This window comes from Cherax quadricarinatus, chromosome 70 (assembly GCF_038502225.1).
Source record: "Cherax quadricarinatus isolate ZL_2023a chromosome 70, ASM3850222v1, whole genome shotgun sequence".
In the NCBI taxonomy this organism is placed as follows: domain Eukaryota; kingdom Metazoa; phylum Arthropoda; class Malacostraca; order Decapoda; family Parastacidae; genus Cherax; species Cherax quadricarinatus.
In genome coordinates, this window is record NC_091361.1 from 15352244 (window position 1) to 15377167 (window position 24924).

At 43.6% G+C, this 24924-nt stretch overlaps 2 protein-coding genes across 2 annotated transcripts in view; both read left to right on the top strand.

Annotated features, from left to right (window-relative positions):
- LOC128695258 (uncharacterized) overlaps window positions 1-13683 on the top strand; it is a 1855180-nt gene extending 1841497 nt beyond the window's left edge. The window contains exons 21-22 of the mRNA XM_070099904.1: window positions 10289-10481; window positions 12839-13683. Of these exons, the coding sequence (XP_069956005.1) occupies window positions 10289-10481; window positions 12839-13022 (377 nt within the window). The 3' untranslated portion in view covers window positions 13023-13683. The remainder of the gene's footprint in view (window positions 1-10288; window positions 10482-12838) is intronic.
- LOC138854802 (mucin-5AC-like) overlaps window positions 1-23809 on the top strand; it is a 72515-nt gene extending 48706 nt beyond the window's left edge. Inside the window, exon 2 of the mRNA XM_070099905.1 lies at window positions 21612-23809. Within this exon, the coding sequence (XP_069956006.1) occupies window positions 21875-23809 (1935 nt within the window). The 5' untranslated portion in view covers window positions 21612-21874. The remainder of the gene's footprint in view (window positions 1-21611) is intronic.
- The last annotated feature ends 1115 nt before the right edge of the window (window positions 23810-24924 follow it).

Below are 24924 nucleotides of genomic sequence, written 5' to 3' on the forward strand. Positions count from 1 at the left end.
GGTACTCCCACTCATTTTGATCCTCGTACTCATACTCTATCTTGCATCGATCTATCGGTCTGCACTTCCTCCACTGCACTAGACTTCGCCTGGTCTGTTCTACTGGACATACATGAAAGTGATCTTTTTCCAATCATTCTTACTTCTTCATATTCACCACCTTTCCATAGCCCTGGCTGGCAATTTGATCGGGCAACTTGGGACCTTTACTCGCAACTCACTGCTTTTCGTGCGGTTCCTTCCTCATCCTCCATTGATGAGCTCCTACACCTCTTCTCGACATAAGTTTTAACTGAAGCTTCTCATTCTGTACCCCAAACCTCAGGCAGGCATTCTCAGAAGTGCATCCCTTGGTGGTCTCCTGCTTGTGCTCGTGCAGTACGTTTGAAACATGCTGCATGGGGCAGGTACCGATACAATAGAACCGATGAGAGACTTCTTGATTTTAAGCAGAAGCGTGCGGTCACTTGCCATGACATCGGTGACGCTAAACGCACTTGCTGGTGAGATTGTTTCCTCCATCACCTCTGCTTCTCCTGACCCGGCTCCTGTTCTACGGGTCGCCGGTGTTGATACAGCAAACCCTCTTGACGTTGCCATTGAAATTCGCAATCATCTGGTCAGTATTTCCCGAGGGCTCCATCTATGCCCCTCGTTTCTTTCCTCAAAGTCTGCCAGAGAGTTAGTACCCTTTGACTTTTCTTCTCTTAGAGAAGAACAGTATAATTTGCCTTTTACACTTCGGGAACTGGAGGCAACACTCTCAGCTTGCCGATCATCGGCAGCTGGGCCCGACGACATTCATATTCGGATATTACAACATTTACATCGGTCAGCCGTTGTAGTCCTCTTACACCTCTTCAATCTTATTTGGTCACAAGGAGTTTTTTCCCAGCTGTGGAAATCTGCTATTGTTCTCCTTTTCCGCAAACCGGGTACTACGGGACATGATTCCTCCCACTATCGTCCAATTGCTCTTACTAGTGCAGTTTGCAAAGTAATGGAACGTTTGGTAAATCGACGATTAATGTGGTATTTAGACACACACAACAGTCTCTCCACTAGTCAATATGGCTTTCCTAAGAGTCGACCTACCATAGACCCCTTACTACGCTTGGATACGTATGTTTGTAATGCCTTTGCGAATAACCATTCGGTTATTGCCATATTTTTTGACCTTGAGAAGGCATATGACACAACTTGGAGGTATAATATTTTGGCCCAAGCCCTCTCCTTAGGACTCCGAGGTAATCTACCATCCATCCTTAAGAAGTTTTTAACTGACAGACATTTCAATGTTCGAGTCAGTAATGTGCTCTCCCCGGACTTTGTCCAAGCTGAAGGTGTCCCTCAGGAATGCGTTTTGAGCACAACACTTTTTCTCCTTGCTATAAATGATTTGGCCTCTGTTCTTCCATCCAATATTTGGTCATCATTCTATGTAGATGACTTCGCTATTGCTTGTGCAGCCGCTGACCGTCACCTCATTACAGTTTCTCTCCCGCATGCGGTCGACCGTGTTTCCAATTGGGCCACCACGCATGGGTTTAAGTTTTCCAGTACCAAAACTCGCCAAATTACTTTCACTAGACGCTCTGTCATCTCCGATCATCCTTTGTACCTCTATGGCTCCCGTAACCCTGAACGTGATAATCAGGTTTCTAGGCCTTCTCTTTGACCGTAGGTTATCCTGGAAACCTCACATTACCTCTCTGAAGGCAATTTGTCACAGCCAGCTGAACCTTCTTAAAACCCTTGCTCATCTTTCATGGGGAGCTGATCGTCGAACTCTCCTTCGCCTACATTCATCCCTCATTTTATCGAAACTCGATTATGGTGACCAGATCTATTCAGCGGCCTCTCCTGTTACTCTCTCTAGTCTTAACCCCATTCATCACCAAGGATTACGTTTATGCCTTGGTGCTTTTCGCTCTTCTCCTGTTGAGAGCCTCTATGCAAAAGCGAATGTTCCTTCCTTGTCTAATCGCCGTGATGCCCATTGCCTTCGCTACTATGTACGCTCTCACGATCTCCGCAATCCTTCCATCTATAGAATGGTCACTAATATTAGTAGACATTCTTCATTTGTTCGCCGCCCCTGTTTGCTCCGTCCCTTCTCTCTTTACCTACATTCGCTCTTGTCTTCAATTCAGTTACCACCTTTATATGTTCTTGTAGCATTTCACTTTTCACTATATCCCTGGGAAGTTCCAGCTGTTCGGGTCTGTTCTTTCTCACTCTCTTGCTCGAAAGCCCAACTGCCTATGGTGGCTTCCCGCTCTTTTTCTTGACTACTTCCACTCTCATTCTCATGCCATCGCAGTGTACACAGATGGCTTTAAGTCTTCTGACGGCGTCAGATTCGCAGCAGTTTCCGGACAGCGTCGTACGAGGGCATTTACTATCTTCGGCTAGTATTTTTACTGCTGAATTGTATGCCATTCTTGCAGCACTTATTCGTATTGCATCTATGCCTGTGTCATCATTTGTGGTTGTCTCAGACTCCCTTAGTGCTCTACAGGCTATACGGAAATTTGATACACCTCACCCCCTAGTTCTCCGTATCCAACTTTGGCTACGCCGTAACTCTACCAAGCATAAAGATATTGTTTTTTGTTGGGTCCCTGATCATGTTGACGTACAGGGCAATGAACAGGCAGACACTGCTGCGCGGTCAGCAGTACATGACATACCAATTTCATATAGAAGTGTTCCATTTCCAGACTATTTTGCTGTAATAGCTACCCACCTTCACACCCGTTGGCAACAACGTTGGTCAACTCTACTCGGTAACAAACTTCATTCTATTAAACCGAGCATAGGTTACTGGCCGTCTTCTTGTCATCAGTGTCGAGGTTGGGAGACTACTCTCTCGCGCCTTCGCTTGGCCACACTCGTCTTAATCATGGGTATCTCATGGAGAGGCGCCCTGTTCCTCTGTGAGAAGTGTCAAGTTCCAGTATCGATTAGCCACATTGTTAGACTTCCCCCTCTATCAACGAGCACGCAGAATTTACCTCCAACTTCGTCTCCGCTCTGCTACTCTCTCTTTGCCTTCCCTTCTTGCCGATGGACCCTCCTTTAATCCTGACTCTCTCATTGACTTCTTGACAACGACTGATTTACTCCACAAACTCTGATGATGATACCATTCACACTCCCCTCAGCCCTTTCTACCTCAATCTCTTGCTACCCTCTACCCTTACACCATCCACTGTCCCGCTGTTCTCCGTAACCTATTACTCATCCATCTCCCTTTTACTACCTGATACCCTCGCTTCCTTCCTGCCCTGCAGCGCTGTATAGCCCTTGTGGTTTAGCGCTTCTTCTTGATTATAATAATTTTCGAAAGATTATTTGAGCATAGATCTTCGGTGCAATATGGCACACATGTACATAGGATATACAATGCATAATGAGCATTTGTATTTATATTTTCTCTTTCAATACCACTGACTTACTATACTACTGGATTATAACACAAAATATTTAAAATATCACTTACGATACCACAGGCTAACATCGCTACTACTATGCAACATCGCTGACTTGCATCAACAAATAACAAAAAAAGGCACAATACCGTGACTGGAACAATACACAAATAACCCGAACTGGCTGACAATATTACTAACATGCAATATCGCTGATTTACAAAACTACTGACGTACAACACCACTGGCCGAAAATACCACTGACTTATATTACCTGCAATATCATTATTATAATTATTAAAGATTAGCCGGTATTCTCCCGGCCCGGGCCTTTTCCAAGTGGTGGCCCGGCCTTGGCTCCCTCTTTAGGGAGTGTCTGAGACCTAAGTCTCCCATGGGAGGAGGCACAAGTACCTCCTCATCTTTGGGACCAACTGTCCCCAGGCCTAGCCACAAGCTAGGCCTCTCTGGTCTGTCATCCCCGCCACAAGGGGGCTAATGGGAATGACAGTCTTGTGAGCTAAAAGCTCGGGCTCAGGCACCTACCCTACCCTAGAAGGGTTAGGCATGGTATCGATCCTGCAATATCACTGACTGTCGTTACCACTGGTTGGAACGCTGCTAACATGTAATATTGCTGTCCTACAATAATACTGACTTACAATACTACTGACTTTGGGTGGACAACGTTTTGATATGTTAATATCTTTATAAATCATACAGGAAATACAAAGTTATCGCAAAATAGTCTTGGGAGGGAAGAAATTGGTAATATTGTTGGTAGAACTACCAACGATATATTGGGTAAAAAGGACACAAGTGCACCTTACTCTGTACGTTTATATGTCTTTGTGTATCTATATTGTAACGGTTTTTCCAAGCTCCTGGAGAACGAAACATTGTCACAATAAAATATCACGTAAGTGTCCTTTGCCTAACAAGTGATTTGTGCGGTGATACATACCAGACAATGTTGTTGAACTATATTCTGGTTTCTGGCAGCGTCTTTGCCCAACCCTTTTTGCTATGAAAAATGTCTGTAATATGATGTGGGCCTAAGCTAAATGCACCTTGGATCTCTTTCTTTAATGAGCTTTGCGTCTTGCTGTGCCATAAGAAATGAATATTTATCCCAATAAACTGAGCATCCATTGGTGGTGGTGTGGGTTCGTGTTTTAATGGTTCTGGAGTGGAAAAAGACACCTATGTACATTTCAGGATATTTATTATAGGAAATGTTTCGCCACGAGTTTCTTCTTCAGTTCTAATACAGAAATAACTAAGAAATGAGTTTATATAGTGGCACGAGTTAGGTGGAAAAAAGTTTCTTGTGGGCATGACAACACCATTTATCAATGTTTCTGATATTTAGATCGTTTGAAGTTAGTACTCGCAACAGTGTGTTATGACCATTAGAATTCCCAGTCAGTGAAGTCTTTGTGAATCTCTGGTTGTGAATGTTATTTAAACACCAACACATAGCTGTGTACAAGAAAAAAGTGATATTAGGACATTTACTGATGAGACCCTTCACCCCCCAGAGTACATTACAAATCTTTATAATAAATGAAATAGACGGAGAGGCGTGAGGTCTGGTGGTGCACATGGGGAGGATAACGTGATTGTTGTCAAGTTTGAGCAAAATGAACCTAGCGAGAACATCTGAAATAACAAAACAGCCAGAATTTTATGTTCGTAGTTGTAATAAGAGCAAATTCTAAGCAACGCCTGTGGGGGTGGTGGTCAGTTTATCTGATGACTAATGTTCGTGAGAGGGTTGGGGTAGTTTCCATGTATATTGCAGGTTCTGCTTGAATCGCCTCTTGTGTTCCCTGATAAGTTCTCCCACGTATAGTTCGTCGAATCGTCTACATGGAATGATACACCTGTGCTACCTTCGTTGTGATGCGTGTCATTTATATACCAAATTCCTCATAGTGCTGGATGTGATGTTCACTATGCTGTTTTCTCTTGTCAAAAGAATGGAGAGCTTGTATGAAACTTGGCTGACTGCAAGAATTACGAGTTTAGCAGGTGAATGCCTCTTTATGCTAGTGTGAGGAATTTTCACGGCTTTTCTCTTACAGCTGTTAAGGAAGTGTTTGATTTAATAGTTTAGTAAATACATTGTAAATTTAGCTCCATAACTCTTCGAGGAAAGCAGGGCTAGCTATCCTAAATACTCTCACAGAATCCTATGAAGACTAGTCTCTGTGTCCTCAAGTCATGGTGAGATGTGTGAAACAGATCGTCTTTGTAAACAGGTATCCTATAGACCTTAATCTAACATAGTTGTTCCTGCGTAGTTGTACATCACGACAAGACTGGCAATCATATTCATTTTCGATGGTGAACACACACATTCAATTACAGAGCGTCACATATCCACTCAAAGTATACACATGCTTCTACTCACAGATCACCCACATACCGGCTTACAGAACACCCACTCACAGAACACTCGCATCTGCTCACAGAAAATTCACACATTCACTCACAGAACACTAGCACATTCACTTACAAAGCACCCACTCATTCACTTACCAAAACCCCACACAAAGGCTCAGAGAACATTCCCACATCTGTACACAAAACACTCACACATTTACTCACAGGACATTTACATATTCAATCATTGAACAAGTCTTCATAGGCTAACAAATTACCCACTCTTTAGCTCCCACAATTCTCACAGAATACCCATACATTCACTCACAGAAACATATAGAGCACCAACATATTAGCTCACAGAGCTCCAGTACATCCACTCTAACAACATTCAGCATCTACTCACAAAATACTACTACATTCACTCACAGAACATCCACATATTTGCACAAAGAACACTTACTCATCTACACCCATATATAGACTCAGAGAACACCCACGCAGTCACTCGGAGCAACCCCCCACAGACGCACAGAACACCTACACATCCAGTCACAGAATACCCACACATAGACTCACAGAAACTTTTACATTCACTCAATAAAATACGCAAGTGGCAGGTACTTATCGCCTCTTACCTACTGTCTTATAGACAGGTAGGACTATGACCGAGAATTTCCCTACGTACACACAGTATACCGTGATATCGCAGCCCCAACACCCCACGTCCATAATGGCCCAAAAAGCAAGTTTTCAACAGGACCATCCAGTAGTACTTAGAGAAGAACATTTCCTGAAACTAGACTAGCCTTGTAACACTAAGATAAGACATTGGGGGGCGGACTTAATAAACTATACAAAAAGTGTTAATTTATATATTTAGATGATAGGCAGTCTTCTGGTTAATCTTGCACAATTAAACTATATATATATATATATATATATATATATATATATATATATATATATATATATATATATATATATATATATATATATATATATATATAATGTATATATTATATTTAATTTATTAAAGTACTTTTAGCAATTTTCTGGTGCATAAAGTGGTTGGACCAATTATGAAGACCTCGTTTTACACTTTTTATTTTCAGTATGGAGTTGGTCCTCAATTTGCAGCTAAAAACAGCACCAGTTAGTCGAAGAATTTGTTTATATAGCATTTGAACATTATCCAGACGATAGTTTGAGTGTCGCGTCTTAATAGCTTTATAAATAAACTTCTGAGCGGCTTCAAGTTTAATGAGTTTGTGTATTTTAGGATTTTGATCTCTTTGGAAGGTTTCAATTATATTTGGGTCGAATAAGTTATTTTATTAAATAAATTTGTATATCCGTTTCCACATGTTGACAGGAATAATAATGCGGCATTATCAACCTATGCCGCATTCTGTATTATTCCTGTCGTAATCACTGAGGCACAGGAAACTGGTTATGGGATACTGTAACTTTCTTGGATCGCGCAGCGACCGAAGTACATATAGTTGTTCCTGTGTCCTCCTTGATATTCGTACCGTCACTCGCACTATTTTTGTTGAAGTTACTCGATTTCAAGTGAAGTCTTCAGCTAGGAAAAACCATATTGTGATTTAAGTTGTCTTCAAATCCTGAGATGTTGACAAGTTCTTAGATTCAGATTTTATCCTATTTTATCTATAGTGACTCGATCAAGACGTGACTTGCGTGGGAAAATGCGCATTTTTTTATTTTTTGGTCCAGGTTGTGAACTGGATTCATTATAAGTTTTAATCTGTTGGGAATGATATTTTATCTGTTATGCCTTCTTACTGACATATTAGCACGATGCATTTGTAAATTTGATAGACATGGGAGCCTGCGTCACTTTATAAGAGTTTTCTACTATCAAGATATAAACTTCGAAGGATAGTTACTGTTTCCATGACGTGGAGTCTTGTCCTGGTGTTTTCATTTTCTCTTGTGTTTCGTTATGCCCGTCTCTCTCTCTCTCTCTCTCTCTCTCTTCCTCTCTCTCTCTCTCTGGATTAATCTCAGATCAGACAATCCGATTACGAATATCATAGGATTACAGATTTAGTCAGAGCTTCAATTATGACAATCCTTGGAGAGGTGGCGGAACACCTCTGGACGCTTCACTAGTTCATCCACCTGATGTGCCACTTTAAGGCATACTGTTTTTTTTGTGTGTACTCGCCTAGTTGTACTCGCCTAGTTGTACTCGCCTAGTTGTACTCGCCTAGATGTGGTTGCAGGGGTTGAGTCACAGCTCCTGGCCCCGCCTCTTCACTGGCCGCTACTGGGTCACACTTCCTGCTTCACGAACTTTATTATACCTGTTCTTAAAGCTATATATGGATCCTGCCTCTACAACGTCACTTCCCAGACTGTTCTACTTACTGAAAACTCTGAAGAAATACATCCTAACATTCCTGTGATTCATCAGTCGTCTATCTTCTCATCTCTGGAACATCCTGTCTCTATCCACCTTGTCGATCCCTCTCAGTATTTTATATGCCGTTTATATGTTTATATGCCGTTATATGTTTATATGCCGTTTGATGTTTATACTCCAGGATCTTTCCCTTATGGTTTTATACTTATCAAGCTGTTTTCTGTCTCTAGTCTTCTCTCTCCCTCCCCATTCTGCATAACATAGCACTTATCTGGGTTGATTTCGAGTTTTCACTGTTTGGCCAATCTTGTGGTTTGTTTAAATCGTCCGTTTTCTATATTTATTCTTATTAGCTGTGCTTCATCGGCAAATAATGATACACAAAATTGAATCTCCTCTGGCAGTTAATTTAAATGAGTTAAAAATATTATCAGGTCTTGTACTAGTTCCTCACTTGTCAAACTTTCTCATTTTTTCTTCTCCCCCATCGAATGTAGGGCTATTCCTGGTAAACCTGACTTTTCTTGCAGCCCTACGCTAGGTAGTTCTCTCTCTCTCTCTCTCTCTCTCTCTCTCTCTCTCTCTCTCTCTCTCTCTCTCTCTCTCTCTCTCTCTTATGTACTGTTCTATAATCTCTCATTTTCCTGTTACTTTGTTATGGGACTAGCAAGTATGCGAGACATGATTTACCATCTCTGAACTCTTGCTGCTTGTCGTTTTCTGAAGATAATGGCTTTTAATTTCCCTCATAGTGGACACTTGATCTATTACGACACAGATTATTTTAGCAACATTGATATCAAAACAATAGAGATATACCTATTTATCATATGATTATGAAACTCTTTTGACTTACATTGATTGTGTTATTCCTTAAACTATTATTATTACCATAAAATTTAATATTTCGAGAATTTTAAAAGGCACAAACATAAACTCGCGTTAATGGCAGACTATTGCCCATTCATTTGGAAAAGGCAAACCATTATCCGCCCTCCCTGGGTAATACCTGCAACCACCACTGCCCTGAGCGAAGTTTTCCCAGTAAATGGCTTAATGGCATATTGTCTTTAGAGCCATTCCTGGTATTTTTTTAGTAACGTTTAGTAGGCTTTTAATTCCTGTCCAGACGTAATTAGCTACGTGCTATTCCTGGTATTTTATATTAACGTTTAGTAGACTTTTAATTCCTGTCCAGACGTAATTAGCTACGTGCTATTCCTGGTATTTTTTATTAACGTTTAGTAGACTTTTAATTCCTGTCCAGACGTAATTAGCTACGTGCTGTTACTTTGAGATCTCGAGTAAACATGATCTTAACAGCCTAGTAAACGGTGATCATTGACACAAGATACAGGTAAATTTTAGGCCATGTCTGGGCCGGACCATCCATCATATTGATTTTATTTCCTCCCCCTCCCCTACATCTATCATTCTGTATGCGTGAACTTCAAACATTTTGTGCCTAAGCATTCTCTCTTTTGACATACAACATTGTTGGAAATATAAACCACAGAACGCGTGGGATTTGAACCTATGGCGAGTGAATCGTAAACCTCCAGGCCTGTTGTATGCTAGCAATCGTGCTATTACGATGTCGTTTAGTCATGTTGGATATACATAAAGGGGTGGACCGGTAAGCCAGCGGAAGGCCTCGGTCAGATGACCAAAAGCTCCAAAGGCGGGTCATCATCTGACTAAGACCCGCGTCAGGAAACATTTGTCCTGTTTCCTGACGAACCTAACCTAACCTAACCTGGATATACATTACTTGTCAGTGGAAAAAAAAACCGACTTGTTAGTTTCCGTCACTACGATACTTGCCATTAAGTACTATAACCATAAACTGTGTGATGCACATTGTTAATGTTTGACAGTTTTTTTGTCGAATTTCTCTTCATTTCTGGGGAACAAAATTGAACCTTAAGTAGGGTAAAAGTCGTCAAAGTTTACCGCTACTTTAGGTAAGAGACATTTTGAATCATTTATTTTACAAATGATATTTTTCTCGAAATTTAGGACAAAACGGTTAGAAACTGAAGGTTATTAATATTTCCCAAATTTATTCTTACAGTTCTATGCTCTCGCGGGTGTGGCGTGGGAGGTACGTGTGTGGGCGTGGAAAGGTGCCGGTGTGGACGTGGTTACTCCGGTCCCTCCTGCACCACGCCCGTGTGTGACCCTCCGTGCAGTAATGGGGGAACTTGTACCAGCCCTGGAGTGTGCACTTGCCCTGAGGGTTTCTCCGGCCTCTGGTGTACCAACAGGTAGGTACTAACACTAGTTTACTAGGAAGATGGCCATCGGGTGGAATGGGCGGTGAGTGAGAGGGTGGGGCATGACAGGGGCGATGAGAGGCAGGAGCGGTGTGGAAGTTGCGGTATGGAATGGTAGTTTGGAAGATCGGTGTAGGAGGGACAGCGTAGAAGGGGTGTGGGAAGTGTGAAATGGGAGGGGCAGTGTAGGAAGTTCTCTGTGGAAGAGGCAGTATAGAAAAGACAGTGTGAAAGGGTTGGAGTGAGCTGGATGATGTAGAATAAACAATGTGCAGGGTTGACGAACATTAGAATGGGCAGTGTGGGAGGAACGGTGCGGCAGTATTGGTGATGGAAGAGCTGTGCTGGAGTGGTAGAGGGTGAGGCGCTGTGTGCAGTAGTTGGTGTGGTTGGGGGTTGCATGAAGCAGTGGGTTGTGGTTGGTGGGAGATGGAAAGACTGTGGCTGAGGGGTGGAACCGGATACTATGGGTAAACGGGGTAGTGTGGGAGAGGTGGTGTAGGATGGGAGGTGGTGGAGTAGAGGGATTTGGTTTAGACATTACTGTGTAGGGGATGTGTCGATGTGGAGGGAGTGGTGTTTGAGGGGAATTTCAAGGTTCTGCCGCGTTATAGAAATACAGTATATTGTTGACTTACTTTATAACAATAACTCGTAGCTTTTTTTTTACTGTAAGAGACCCAATATCCTGTCGAGAATCTACACGGCGACAATTATGTTCTTAACCTAAATTTGCAACATAAGTGAAAATATTATCTTGGGCCAAAAAAAGTGTAACAAAAGGTAAACCGCAGTATTTTATTAATGTGACTAATAAACACCACCAAGGCAGTCACGGGTTTAAGTCTCGGCTAGTTGCAGTATTATCCTTCGCTTTAAAGTCACTTGTTCCGTAGTTACATCATTTCATTATATATATATATATTTATATATATATATATATATATATATATATATATATATATATATATATATATATATATATATATATATATATATATATATATATATATATATATATATATATATAACACACACTTTACAATGCCTGGTGAATGGGAGACGGTGAGTATTGATCCAAGGTAGTTGCACTCCATTCACTTATCTAGACACACGGGTCAAGCACCTCTCGTAATGTCGGTTTATCTTCCTGTAGGCTTATTAGCTTGTCATGTTCTTTTACTCTGCATATTAATTCTAATATTAATTCTAATATTAATTCCTCTGCGTTATTACTTGATATCCCACAAATACTCGTGGTTTCCTGCACCTGACTTGCGGCAGCTGATTGGAGAGTATAATCGTCATCTCGGGTAGATTCTGGTAGCCGGTAGATTCTAATGCACGACTTATCACAATAGCTGGAGGCTCCTACTACGCATTTTTTTCCCCACAATATCTGGTAGATACTAATTCTTGTCTTCACACAACAGCTGGTACATTCTCACACGTGTCTTTTAAGAACAGTTGATCTAATCACTAGCGTCCTCTCCCGCCTACTAGATTGATGCATTTAACCATATGTTGTGTTTCATAATAACTGATGCCAAAGATTAACACTTTCTCTTACAGATACATCGAGAAACCACTTCCTGTAGAAGCCAAACCACTGGCTTTACTCTCCTCATATATTTTCTTTTTACACCTCGGCCGTTTTCCATCAAGGCAGGGTGACCCATTGAAAGAAACTAACTCAGTCATTTAATACCTGATCTTCTATAAATACAATTAATCCATTACTAGTTATCCTTTGAAAGACAACCTCTCCACTTTTTCTCTAGATATATCCTTGCCATAACAAGTAGGTTCATAAGTTAATGCTTAAAAGGCACTGTAGGCAGTGGGCATAGGAGACCTTTATTTTACAAAGTTTCACCCAAAATGGAGCTACTTTAAATACTTTTATCACTCACAGATGGAGGTTGTGAAGCGCCTTTATCACCCCACAGAGGTTGTGAAGCGCCTTTATCACCTCACAGTGGGTGATAGTGTACGTTGTATAACCCACTGTGGGAGTTTATAAAATACCTATATTACTTACTGTGGGAGTTTACCAAGTGCTCGTATAACCAAATTCCTCCGTCATCCACTGTGAAAGTTTATCAAGTGCCTTTATCGCACACAGTGGGAATTTATCAAGAACTTCTATCACCCACCTTGGGTTTTTTTTCTACGTACTTCTTCACTCACGTTGGTTGAAACGTCTACAGGGTCTTCTCTGCTTAAAATATCATTAAATTACTGTTTGTCTGGTTACGTTGTATTCTTTGTCGTGGTGAATGAAGCACATGGGTCCAGTACTTCATGCAAATAGATAAAATAAGTAATCGCTTGTGGTTTTCCTCCAGGAAGTGCAAATACGTGCCCAAACAGGTGGCCTACACCAGGAGCTACAAGAAGGTGGTGCCACAACGAGTGCAGACACACTGTGGAGCCTGGGGCTGGAAGAGCTGCACTTCCGTCAGACAGGTGTACCAGACAGTCACGCAAAAGTTCTACCGCACTGTCTACACCTGCGAGCCCACCCCATAACCCCTTTACCCTAACTCCCTCAGTCTTCACCTTAACACCCCTCACTTTAAACCACTCCTTAATTTAACCCCCCTCACTTAATCGCTTCACCTAAGCCCTTCACCTTCGTCCCTTCACCTAAACCACTTCAATTTATCCCTTTTCCCTGCGCCCCATCCCAACCTGGACATGAGCGACATGCCTGAAACGTAAACATGCAAAATTGCAACCACTCCACACTTTGTTGGTTGCTTATGTTTAACACAAACTTATCCTATGGTACACAACCACAGAGTCTATCCTCCAGGTATCGAGGTGTGTCGCTCTCCATTCCGTTATGTAACACTGTTCCACAATGTTTGGTAAGATGTATATTCGTCAAATGCGTAAAGTAAAGGCTTCAAAAAAATAGGCTTAAGTTTCCTCAATATATAGTGTAAAAAATATCGCTCTGTATATTTATTTGCTACAAGTAGACGGCTCTGAAGTTTGCAAATACTCAGCACACCTCAGATGATGTACTGTCAGTAATGAATACTCAACCCAGATCATAACAGCACCGTCAGAAGTGAATAAACCGAGTCAAAATTACTTCTTTTTTCAGACATGCACTGAAAGTGTGAACAATATATATATATATATATATATATATATATATATATATATATATATATATATATATATATATATATATATATATATATATATATATATACAAACACAAACTGGTCACTTTGCAAGAACTTATTTAAAATAGTTCTTTTTTAAAAAAAAAAAAAACTCTTATGTGTTTAAAGCTATATTTTTTTCATTAATGTTGATGTAAAAATTTATAATTTTGCAACAAAAGAATCTTACAAAACTTACCTAACCTTATTATAACAAGCGTAATTTATTTTAGCCTAATCCAACTAGATATATTTTATATACGTTTACAATAATTTAATACCAAACAAACAGAACGAAATATATTTTTTTCGTTAGGTTCTGAATGATTTTGGCGAAATTATTGTATACATAAATTTTCGCTTGTCCTATTTGGCAAGATGAGCGTTGCTATTTAAGCCAAGATCGCATATTTTACATATTCGGCACGACATTATATATATATATATATATATATATATATATATATATATATATATATATATATATATATATATATATATATATATATATATATATATATATAGGGGGACCACCAACTAATGGCATAGGATATATGATTTGGTTAAGAAATATCTTAAGTGAAGCCTCCTTCCACTTACACAAGAGATAGATAACTGTTCTAGAGTTCTGTTGTCTCATCATATACTATAACTGCTTCATTCTCCATAACAGCAGCTGTGTCTGGCTGGGCAGCAGCTGCTGCTGCTTGCCCAATTGCCTGTGGACCAGGGGACAGCAGTCGTCCTCTAGACTTGCTCAAGGCTGTCACTGCTGCAGCATCACTACGCCGCTTGCTCCAGTTTGGCCGCAGTCACTAGGAGAGACGTTGTGGCCAGCACATTTGCTCTCTTTGTTGGCAGTTTTTTTTTTTTCTCCTCAAATATGTCGATCACAGCCGATTCATCCAAGTGTGCAAGCTGTTTCTTAGAAAATCTTCTCTTAGGCCTTGCGGTACCTGTGGCATGAAGATCAAGACCTCCTGAAGCGCCCTTGATCTCCAATTCCTGTGCAGGCATCTGATCGCTGTGGCTTATTGTTTCTGGTTTCTCGTTTCTCTTGAGTTGAACCTCTTCGAGGGGAGCTCCTTGGTGTGGTGAAGAGGCTCTGGTCTGAGAAATTATACCTGTTGGTCTCCTTCCTCAGACCAAACCTAATTACCCCCAATCCCCCCTTCTCTATCCCATCCTCCCCATCCTTCCTTTTTCCTTTCCTCCTCCTCCTCCCCCCATCCCTCCCTTATTCCCTTCCTCTTTTTGGCCTTTGGGATTCTTCCCACAGGCCTACTGGTTCCTAGGTAGGGGGAAGGGTGCCAGGGTCCATCCCATTCCGTTGAGGTTCTTGGCGGTGGTGTAGTTTACCGTGGAATCTGGATCGCCAGGGGATGTCCCGTTCCCTCTCTGGTCTCCCGGGGGGGGGCTTTGGGTGTCTTTCAGGCGATGGGTGTATCTCTGGAGGCTGCCTTTCAGATTCCGTGGGTGGTGACCAAAGGAGGTATGCTTTGTGGTGGATATCCGGCCACCCTCTCTTTTGTCCACCGAGGTAGCTCGGCAGATGTGTGGTTGCTATTCTGGATTACTGGTTTACTGGCATGAAGGGTAGGGTATGGCATGGATTCCATGCCACATCTGAACTACTTGCAGTGTTGAGGTCCTCCTGGGCGTGGAGGGCGATTTCCGGCCCTTTCATTCCTCCTAGGAACTATTCCTCCCTGTTCCTCCCATATTTTATTCTTTTTTTTAATTTTTTTCTTTCTTTTTTTCTTAAAAACAAAAAGAAAGAAGTAACCTAACCATGGAAACCCTAGTCCATGAACCTGCTACCCCTGGGCCTCTTACTGGTACCACATCCCGTTCTGACCCTGCCTCATTTTATGACCACTCTTTGGACACTCCTGATGCCCCTGTACCTCTTACTGGTGCTGTTTCATCACCCACTTCAGATACCGTGGTCTAGACTGACTCCTTCAATTTGTCTGACCTCCGCCCTCCTTTGACTATGCTTCCGGCCTCTCCCTCTACTGTACGGCAATTCTCGAATCGCCAGCCCATCCCACATCGGACCAACTCTGGTCCCACTTCTAAATGCCAAATACAATTACCTGATGATGAGGCTTCGCCACCTTCCCATTCTACTCAGAAAAGACGGACACATCATGCACTCCCTTTCCACTCTCGGTTTCGGACCGTACAATGGACTAAATTCTTTATGACCGACTTCTTCTATTGCCTATCTTTCCAACCATAGTATTTGTAAGGTGCTCCTATGCCATGTTGGTAGAGATATTTCCTTTCATGCTCTCAAGAGCAGTACGTGCATCATCACTGTCCAGAATGCTACCCAAGCTCATGAGCTTCCTCTTCTTTCACATATCGATACTATTCCTGTCACTACTGAAAAACATCATTCCTTCAATTCTTGTAGTGGTACTGTCATTCTGCCCCATACCATAGTCCAACAGAATTTCCAGACATGTAGCAATGACATTCTCGAACAGCTGGAACTCCAAAATCTCCCAATCCTCAAGGTAGATACTTATGTCCTTCCTGCCCGCGGGCAGAGACGATACCCTTGCAATGTGGCTCAATTAACTTTCGACAGCTGTGGACTCTTATCCTCTGTTTATGTAGCAGGACATCGGTTGCAAGTATAAAAAGTGATCCCTACTCCGCAACAGTTGAGAAATTGCTGCCAATTTGGTCACCCAGCGAAATATTGCAGATCTATAGCCGAATGCCCAGTCTGTGGTGCCGATGACCATTCTAATACGTCTTGTAGCCGACCTCCCTCTTGCCTTAATTGCCATGAGGCTCACCCTTCTTACTCTCACCATTGCCAGGTCTACTTAAATGAGTGGGAAATTCGTTGCCTCAGAGGCAGAAGGTCTCCCTTATGCTATGGTAATTTCTCATCTACACCTCCAAGGGAGACTACACTATATTTCTTATTCTCGTGTTTCTAAACGTCCCCCCACTTCTACGGTTCCATCTTCTGCAGCCTCCTTTGTGGTTACCCCTCCCATAGTCACTCCTGTTTCTAATTCTTTTGCTGTCCTGGGCTCAGGAGTCCCTACTTCAACACCTCTGTCTGCTCTCACATCTTCGTGTTCTTCTTCACAAGCCCCAGTATTGACAAAACCTCATACGACACCTCCTCCCAATCGCCCCTCTACTTCTCAAATGTCCAAAAAATCCCCATTGCTCAAATCTCGTTTAACCCCTCCTTTCCAGTATCTGTACCCGGTTCTTTCCCTCTCACTGGCTCTGTTACAAGTGTGGAGGTTCACCCTCCTCGTACTGTGCCTTCCTCCCCTGTCCCCTCCCAAATTTCTTCTTCTGTCACCTCCGAGGTTTCTGCCTCTTCTGTCCCCTCCCACACTTCTCCAGTTCCCTCCACCCTTTCGTCCCCCCATACTTTGGTACAGTCCATTACTGTCCCAATCTTTACTCACCCTCCTCCTTCCATCTCCAGTATTGTCTCCCATACAACGTCTTTGAATTTCAAAACACTTGAAGCTATCCCAGAATATATTGCAGAGACTAAACCATCAATGGACACTGATCCGTCCCTTGTTCCTTCTCTTTTCTCTCCTCCATCTATGCAACTCCTTTCTTCACAATGCTCCGTTCCTTCGCTACTTGAACGTTTACCGCGCCACAACATGGGGACTTTTCAAACCCCTCTAGTCCGTAGGTACTCATACCTGCGGATTTCTGGTATCTTTATCATTATCAATCATGGCCTATTTACAGTGGAATATATGCAGCCTCAGGAGTAATCAGGGTGAGCTTTAGATGTTGCTTTCCCGGTTTTTCCCTGTTGGTGTTTGCTTACAAGAACCAAAATTACACTCTGCGGTTATCTATCCCATCTCAGGCTATAATTTATTGTATTCTTTGGATCCTTTTTCGGATGGGACTTTTAAAGTGTCCTATGCACTCATATCCCCTACCATCAGCTATTTGTTCGTATTTCACTGCATTACAGTGCAGCCCGTATCCACTTGTGTAAGTGGTATACAATCTGTTCTTTGTATCACTCTCCTTCTCAGGCATTATCTATCCCGGATGTTGCCTTTCTTGTCTCGTCCTTACCGCCACCACTTATGTTACTAGGCGATTTTAATGCTCAACATTTCCTCTGGGGGGTCTCACTATGATTCCCGTGGCATTCAGTTAGAGGCTTTTTTCACTTCTCACCACCTCCATGTTTTAAATACAGGTACTCCCACCCATTTTGATCCTCATACTCTGTTCTGTTCTCTTGTCTGTTCTCCCGGATTTACATGACAGCGATCATTTTCCAATCATTCTTACTTCTCCTTCATATTCACCACCTCTTCGTAGCCCACACTGGCAATTTGATCAAGCAAACTGGGACGTTTACTCGCAACTAACTGCTTTTAGTGGGGTTCCTTCTTCGTCCTCCATTGACGAGCTTTTACACCTCTTCTCGTCCACAGTTTTAACCGCAGCTTCTCATTCTATACCCCAAACCTCGGGCAGGCATTCTCAGAAGTGTGTGTCATGGTGGTCTCCTGCTTGTGCTCGTGCAGTACGTTTGAAATGCGCTGTATGGGGCATGTACCGGTACAACAGAACCACTGAGAGACTTTTTTTATTTTAAGCAGAAGTATGCAGTTGCTCGCTGTGTCATCCGTGATGCTAAACGCACTAGCTGGCAAGATTGTTTCCACCATCACCTCTGCTTCCTCTGAGTGTAGTCTGGAAGAAAGTACAGAAACTGAGTGGTAAATACTCTCCTGACCAGGCTCCTGTTCTGTGGGTTGTCAGTGTTGATATAGCAAACCCTCTTGTCGTTGCCATTGAAGTTGGTAATCATCTGGTCTGTATTTCTCAGGGGCTACATCTATGCATCTCGTTTCTTTCCTCAAAGTCTGTCAGAGAGTTAGTACCCTTAGACTTTTCTTCTCTCAAAGAAGAATCTTATGTGCCTTTTACACTTCAGGAACTGGAGGCGACATTCTCAGCTTGCCGATCATCGGCAGCTGGGCCAGACAACATTCATATTCGGTTGTTACAACAATTACATCAGTCAGCCCTTGCAGTCCTCGTGCACCTCTTCAGTCTTATTTGGTCACAAGGAGTTGTTCCCAAGCTGTGGAAATGTGCTATTGTTCTCCCTTTCCAGAAACCGGATAATATGAGACATGATGCCTCCCACTATCGTCCCATTGCTCTTACCAGTGCAGTTTGCAAGGTGATGGAATGTCTGGTAATTCGACGTTTAATGTGGTATTTAGAGACAGCAGTCTCTCCACTAGTCAATATGGCTTTCGTATGGGCTGTTCTACCATAAACCCCTTACTACGCTTGGATACGCATGTTCGTAATGCTTTTGCAAATAATCACTCTGTTATTGCCATATTTTTTGATCTTGAGAAGGCATATGACACAACTTGGAGGTATAGTATTTTGGCCCAAGCCCACTCCTTAGGCCTCCGAGGCAATCTACCATCCTTCCTTAAGAACTTCTTAACTGATAGACATTTCCGTGTTCGGGTTAATAATATGCTTTCCCCGGACTTTGTCCAAGCTGAAGCTGTCCCCCAGGGATGTGTTCTGAGCACAACATTTTCTCCTTGCTATAAATGATTTGGCCCCTCTTCTTCCATCCAGCATATGGTCATCACTCTATGTTGACGAATTCACTGTTGCTTGTGCAGCCGCTGACTGTCACCTCGTCAGTTTCTCTCCAGCATGCGGTCAACCGTGTTTCCAATTGGACCACCACGCATTGTTTTAAATTTTCCAGTACTAAAACTCTCCAAATTACTTTCACTAGACGCTCTGTCATATCTGATCATCCATTGTATTTCTATGGCTCCTGTATCCCTGAACGTGATAATCAGGTTTCTAGGCATTCTCTTTGACCGTAGGTTATCCTGGAAACCTCACATTACCTCTCTGAAGGCAACTTGTCACAGCCGGCTGAACCTTTTTAAAACCCTCGCTCATCTTTCATGGGGAGCTGATCGTCGAACTCTCCTTCGCCTACATTGAGCCCTCATTTTATCAAAACTCAATTATGGTGACCAGATCTATTCAACGGCCTCTCCTACTACTCTCTCGAACCTTAATGCCGTCCTTCACCAGGGATTACATTTGTGCCTTGGTGCTTTTCGCTCTTCCCCTGTTGAGAGCCTCTATGCAGAAGGAAATATTCCATCCTTGTCTGATCGCCGTGATGCCCATTGCCTTCTCTACTATGTTCTCTCACATGATCTCTGCAGTCATTCCATATATAGAATAGTCACTGATGATAGTAGACATTCTTTTTGTTCGTCGCCCCCTGTTTCCTCCATCCCTTTTCTCCTCGCCTACATTCGCTATTGTCTTCCCTTCAGTTACCACCTTTCTATGTTCATGTAGCATCTCACTTTTCCCCACCCCCCTGGGAAGTTCAAGCTGTTCGAATGTGTTCTTTCTCACTCCCTTCTGCTAAAACCCAACTGCCTATGCTAGCTTCCCGATCGTTTTTTCTTGACCACTTTCACTCTCATTCTCATGCCATCGCAGTGTACACAGATGGCTCTGTCTTCTAATGACGTCGGATTCGCAACAGTGTTTCCAGTCAAGGTCGTGCGAAGACATTTACTATCGTCGGCTCGCATTTCTACAGCTGAATTGTATGCGATTCTTGCAGCACTTATCCATATTGCATCTATGCCTGTGTAATCAGTTGTGGTTGTTTCAGACTCCCTTAGTGCTTTACAGGCTATATGAAAATTTGATACACCTCGCCCCCCTAGTTCTCCGTATCCAACTTTGGCTATGCCGTATCTCTACCAAGCATAAGTTTTTTGTTGGGTCCCTGGTCATGTTGACGTACAGGGCAATGAACAGGCAGACACTGCTGCGCGGTCAGCAGTACATGACCTACCAGTTTCATATAGAGGTGTTCCATTTATGGACTACTTTGCTGTAATAGCTACCCATCTTCACACCCGTTGGCAACAACGTTGGTCTAATCTGCTCGGTAACAAACTTCATTCTATTAAACCAAGTATAGGTTACTGGCCGTCTTATTGTCATCAGCGTCTTCGCATTGGCCACACTCATCTTACTCATGGGTATCTTATGGAGAGGTACCCTGTTCCTCTCTGTGAGGAGTGTCAGGTTCCAGTATCGATTAGCCACATTCTGTTAGACTGCCCTCTCTATCAACGAGCAAGCAGAATTTGCCTCCGTCGTCTTCACTCTACTATCTTTACCTTCCCTTCTTGCTGATGGAACCTCCTTTAATCCTGACTCTCTCATTGACTTCTTGACAAAAACTGATTTACTCCACAAACTCTGATGATGATACCTTCAGCCCTTTATACCTCGATCTCTTGCTACCCTCTACCCATGCACTCTCCACTGCCCGGCTGTTCTCCGTAGCCTACAAATAATCCCTCTCCGTTTTGCCACCTGATACCCTCGCTTCCTTTCTGCCCTGCAGCGCTGTACCTCTTCAAGGGGGGCTCCTTGGCGTGGTGAAGAGGCTCTTGGTCTGAGGAATTAGCCCTGTCGGTCTTCTTCCTCAGACCGAACCTAATTACCCCCCATTCTCCCCTCCCCTATCCCATCCTCCCCATCCTCCCCTTTTTCCATTCCTCCTCCTCCTCCTCACCCCTCCCTTTTGCCCTTCCTCTTTTTAGCCTTCGTGATTTCTCCCACAGGCGCGCTAGTTCCTAGGTAGGGGAAAGGACACCGGGGTCCATCCCATTCCGTTGAGGTTTCTTGGCGGTGGCGTAGTTTGCCGTGGAATCTGGATTGCCTAGGGATGTCCCGATCCCTCTCCGGTATCCCGGAGTGGCTTTGGGTGTCTTTTGGGCGACGGGTGTATCTCTGGAAGCCACCTTTCGGATTCCGGGGGTGGTGGCTGAAGGAGGTATGCTTTGTGGCAGATATCCGGGGGCCCTCTCTTTTGTCCACCGAGGTAGCTCGGCAGATGTGAGGTTGCTATCCCAGATTGCTGGTTTACTGGCATGAAGGGTAGGGTATGGCACGGGTTCCATGCTGCATCTGCGCTACTAGCGGTGTCGAGTCCTCTTGGGCGCGGAGGGGGATTTCCGGCCCTTTCATTCCTCCTGGGAACTATTCCTCCCCGCTCCCCCCTTTTTTTATTCTTTTTTTTATTTTTATTTTCTTTTCTTCTTTCTTTTTTTTCTTAAAAACAAAAAGCAAAGGAGTAACCTAACCATGGCAGCCCTAGTCCATGAAACCACTACCCCCGGGCCCCTTCTTGATACCGCACCCCATTCTGACCCTGCCTTGTGTTTAGACCACTCTTCGGACACTCCTGATGCCCCTGTACCTCTTGCTGGTGCTGTTTCCTCACCCGCTTCAGGTACCGGGGCTTCGACTGACTCCTTCGATTTGTCTGAACTCCGCTCTCCTTTGACTATGCTTCCGGCTTCTCCCTCTACGGTACGGCAATTTTCGAATCGCCCACCCATTTCCTGCCGGACCAACTCCGGTCCTACTCCTAAACGCCAACGTCAATCTCCTGATGATGCTCCGTCGTTACCTTCCCATTCTACTCGGAAACGACCGACACGTCAAGCACTCCCTCTCCACGCTCAGTTTCGGACCACACAATGGACTAAATTCTTTACTTTAAGACCAACTTCTTCTTCTGCCTACCTTTCTGACCATAGTATTGCCAAAGCGCTCCTGCGTCATGTTGGCAGAGATATTTCATTTCACGCTCTCAAGAGCGGTACACGCATCGTCACTGTCCAGAATGCTACCCAAGCTCATGATCTTTCTCTCCTTTCGAATATCGATACTACTCCTATCACTATTGAAAAACATCTTTCTCTCAATTCTTGTAGTGGTACTGTCATTCTGCCCCATACCATAGTCCAACAGAATTTCCAGTCATGTGGCAATGACATTTTTGAACAGCTGGAACTCCAGGATCTCCCAATCCTCAAAGTAGACACTTATGTCCTTCCTGCCCGGGGGCGGAGACGTTACCCTTGCAATGTGGCTCGTTTAACTTTTGACAGCCGAGAACTCCCGTCCTCTGTATATGTCGCGGGACATCGGTTACAAGTTCGAAAGGTGATACCTACACCGCAACAATGTAGAAATTGCTGGCGTTTTGGTCACCCAGCGAAATATTGCAGATCTATGGCCGAATGCCCAGTCTGTGGTGCCGACAACCATTCTAATACATCTTGCAGTCAACCTCCATCTTGCCTTAATTGTAATGAAGCTCACCCTTCGTACTCCCGCCGTTGCCAGGTCTACTTAAATGAACGTGAAATCCGTTGCCTCAAAGAGGCAGAAGGTCTCCCTTATGCTATGGCAGTTACTCATCTCCGCCTCCAAGGGAGACTACCCCGTGTTTCTTATTCTCGTGTTTCCAAACGTCCCCCCATTTCTGGGGTCCCATCTTCTGCAGCCTCCTCTGTTGTTACCCCTCCCATAGCCACTACGGCATCTAATCCTTTTGCTGTCCTTGGCTCTGACGTCCCGACTACAACTCAGTCTGTTCTCACATCTTCGCGTCCTTCCTCACAAGCCCCAGTATCGACAAGACCTCGTACGACACCTAATACCAATCGCCCCTCTACTCAGAAGTCCAAAAAATCCGCATTGCTCAAATCTTCTTTGCCCCTTCCTTCCCTTCTTCCACCTCCACACGTTACCTTTCCAGTCTCTGTACCTAGTTCTTCCCCTCTCTCTGGCTCTATTACAAGTGTGGAGATTCACCCTCCTCCTCGTACTATGCCTTCCACCCCCGTCCCCTCCCAAGTTTCTCCCTCTTCTGTCACCTCCCAGGTTTCTACCTCTTCTGTCCCCCCCCACACTTCATCTCCAGTCCCTTACACTTTTCCCTCCCCCTCTACTTTGGTACAGTCCATTACTGTCCCAATCTTTACTCACCCTCCTCCTCCTATCTCCAATATGGTTTCCCATACATCTTTGAATTCAGAAACACTTGAAGCCATTTCAGAATATATTGCAGAGACTAAACCTTCAATGGACACTGATTCACTTCCTGTTCCTTCTCTTCCCTCTCCTCCATCTTCACAACCCCATTCTTCGGAACGCTCCGTTCCTTCGCTACTTGAACATCTTCCAATGCCACCACACGTTGACTTTTCTAACCCCTCTAGTCCGTAGGTGCCTTTACCTACAGATTCCTGATATTTTCTTCATCGCCAATCATGGCCTATTTACAGTGGAATATCCGCGGCCTCAGGGGTAATCGGGGTGAGCTTCAGATGTTGCTTTCCAGGTTTTCCCCTGTTGGTGCTTGCTTACAAGAACCAAAATTACACTCGGCTGTTTTCCAACCTATCTCAGGCTATAATTTATTGTATTCTTCGGATCCTTTCTCAGATGGGACCTTTAATGAAAGTGCCCTTCTTCTACGCAATGATATTCCGTACTGTCAACTATTTGTCCATACCTCGCTGCATTACACTGCAGCCCGTATCCACTTGAATAAGTGGTTTACAATATGTTCTTTATATCTCTCTCCTTCTCGAGCATTTTCTATCCCAGACTTTGCCTTTCTTGTTTCATCCTTACCACCACCACTTCTGTTACTTGGTGATTTTAATGCCCACCATTTCCTCTGGGGGGGGTCTCATTGTGACTCACGTGGCATTCAGTTGGAGGCTTTTCTTGCCTCTCACCCCCTCCATGTTTTAAATACGGGTACTCCCACCCATTTTGATCCTCGTACTCATACTCTCTCTTGCATCGATCTATCAGTCTGCTCTTCCCCCACTGCACTAGACTTCACCTGGTCTGTTCTACCAGACTTACATGACAGCGATCATTTTCCGATCATTCTTACTTCTCCTTCCTATTCACCACCTTCCCGTAGCCCTCGCTGGCAATTTGATCGGGCAAATTGGGATCTTTACTCACACCTCACTGCTTTTAGTGAGGTTCCTTCTTCATCCTCCATTGATGAGCTCCTACACATCTTCTCGACATCAGTTTATACCGCAGCTTCTCATTCTATACCCCAAACCTCAGGCAGGCATTCTCAGAAGTGCGTGCCTTGGTGGTCTCCTGCTTGTGCTCGTGCAGTACGTTTGAAACGTGCTGCATGGGGCAGGTACCGGTACAATAGAACCGCTGAGAGACTTGTTGATTTTAAGCAGAAGCGTGCGATCGCTCGCCGTGTCATCCGTGAAGCTAAACGCACTTGTTGGCGAGACTATGTTTCCACCATCACCTCTGCTTCTTCTATGAGTGCAGTCTGGAAAAAAGTGAGGAAATTG